This window comes from Austrofundulus limnaeus, unplaced genomic scaffold, assembly GCF_001266775.1.
Source record: "Austrofundulus limnaeus strain Quisiro unplaced genomic scaffold, Austrofundulus_limnaeus-1.0 Scaffold142, whole genome shotgun sequence".
NCBI classification, from domain to species: domain Eukaryota; kingdom Metazoa; phylum Chordata; class Actinopteri; order Cyprinodontiformes; family Rivulidae; genus Austrofundulus; species Austrofundulus limnaeus.
Window position 1 is genome coordinate 678100 of NW_013952544.1, and position 2054 is coordinate 680153.

The 2054-nt window shown below is 33.9% G+C and overlaps 1 protein-coding gene across 3 annotated transcripts in view; it reads left to right on the plus strand.

The window, feature by feature from the left end:
- dnase1l1 (deoxyribonuclease I-like 1) overlaps nucleotides 1–2054 on the plus strand; it is a 13087-nt gene that overhangs the window by 1684 nt on the left and 9349 nt on the right. Inside the window, exon 2 of one of the 3 annotated variants that reach the window (XM_014016286.1) lies at nucleotides 820–961. In XM_014016286.1, coding sequence (XP_013871740.1) covers nucleotides 820–961 — 142 coding nt within the window. Of the gene's footprint in view, nucleotides 1–816; nucleotides 962–1010; nucleotides 1141–2054 lie in introns of those variants that run through there. The other 2 variants (XM_014016285.1, XM_014016287.1) reach the window with 2 other exon arrangements.

Genomic DNA, 2054 nt, shown 5'->3' on the forward strand with positions numbered 1-2054 from the left:
CATTAAATTCCAGTGAAATATATTTATGTTTGTGGTTGTAATGTGACAAAATATGGAAAAGTTCAAGGGGTATGAATACTTTTGCAAACCACTGTATACCTGCAGTCTGAGAGCGAAGTGCTCTGTTAGGAAAGTCTGGAACAATAAGATGTTTAATATATGATGGAGCTTGGTTGTTGAGAGTTTGATATAACTCAAATACAAATAAATTGCTAATAAAATATGTTCACCATTATTATTGCACAAACCTTTACAATAATCATTAATGAAAAAAAAGTATTATTATTATGTTTGTTTATATTGTTCTTATTCCCATGTTACACATATACATATTAGCAGAGTTTCAGGTAATATTTGGGGTCACATGTTTCTGTTAATGCTTTTTTGTGGGTCAGAAGCTAAAAAAAATTGAAAACAACTATTCTATAGAATACAAAACAATACATATTTTAAACACATTTACTAGGTTAAAACTTTTGAGTCATTTTAGCTAAACACCTTACGATAAACACTTTGTTTTTAAAAAAGTTTCCTAAAAATTGATTTTAGTTTAATTAATAAAGCATTATTCTATAGATCATAAATAAACATTTATTTTATATTAATTTATCAGCTTTTAATCAGCATCTCCTGTTGTCTGAGAGTGAAAACCGTTGAAACTCCTCCCCACACACACACACACACACAAACACACACACACAAACAAACACACAAAGGCTCTGTTTTCTACGAGTTAGACTCAGTGTAAACATTTTGTATAAAGCTGATCAGACTCATGACTGAATAAAACTCGATGTGTTTCTGTGGATCTGTCAGCAGCAGAAACTCCTCAGCAGCTGCAGCTTCAGTCTGTGTGCAGCCCCACCCACAGGAAGGGGRAAAAAATACAAGGCTGAGTTTCAACAGACAAGAGAGAGAGAAGCTGTAGAGCAGAAAAAACTAACTTCACACTGCACAGCTGGTAAGTTCTGTTTGTTTTATTCCTTTAAAGCAAAGAGCTTTAAAACTTCCAAGCAGGAATGTGAGGAGGTGAAACCTGATCCCTGTGAGAGGCCTGGGAGGGTTTTTATTTCTCAGAATAAAAAGCTGAGCGGCAGAAAGGAGCAGCGGGAGAACTGGACCGAAGGCAAACGGATTCAGGTGAAACTTTTGTTCTGTTGGAGGCGATCAAACCTTCAGACAGACGGGTTCAGGAGGCGTTTAAAGTCTGACAAGTTTCTGCAGCTTTCAAACATTCCTTTAAGAAACAGGAACAAAGAGAACAAACTAATGTTTCCTGTTTTCAAACACACACACACTCACACACACAGACACAGAGTGTGTTTTATAATTAGCTGCTGATGGAAAACACAGCTATGAGTCCAGCTGCAGATGAAGGAGTTTCCTGCTGATTTGTTCAGATGATGAAGGTTTCTGAGCAGATCAGATCTGTGTCATGTTAACGTGTTTTAATCAATTTCATTTCCCTCTGAGATTAAAATAATGATGTCGCATTAAAGCTCCTCATCTTTCCAACATGTTTAATTATTTTTAATGAAACATTTCTTCTCCTCGAATCCCTCAAATCCTGTAGTTTTATTATTTATTTCACATTATGTTATTATTGTTTTCATGTATTGCAGTTTTTAGCAGTTTTAAATGCGACAGATTGTTAAAATTATCTTGAAATTCAACCTTTTTTGCATAAATGCTGTTCTAAAGTCAAACAAACTCCTCTGTTTTTGTCAAAACTTGACTAAAAACATAAAACAAACAAAAATTTATTTTTAATTCATAGTTTATTGATTGTTAGAGTATGTTTAACTCAGTGCTCTACACTGTTTTTTTTAACATTGTTTTAACATTTTGTGTTGTGCTGCTGCCTCTTAACCAGGTCACTGCAAATGAGAATTCAACTGACTCACCGGTTAAAATCAAGGTTGAACTAATTTTACTTGAACTCATTTTAAACAAAGTATGCAAAAGTTCTCAAAAATGTCAGATTTTCTGACAAAATGTTTATTTGCTGCCCAGGCATTTTGTTAGAATTGGAATTAGTTTGAAATATTTTTACA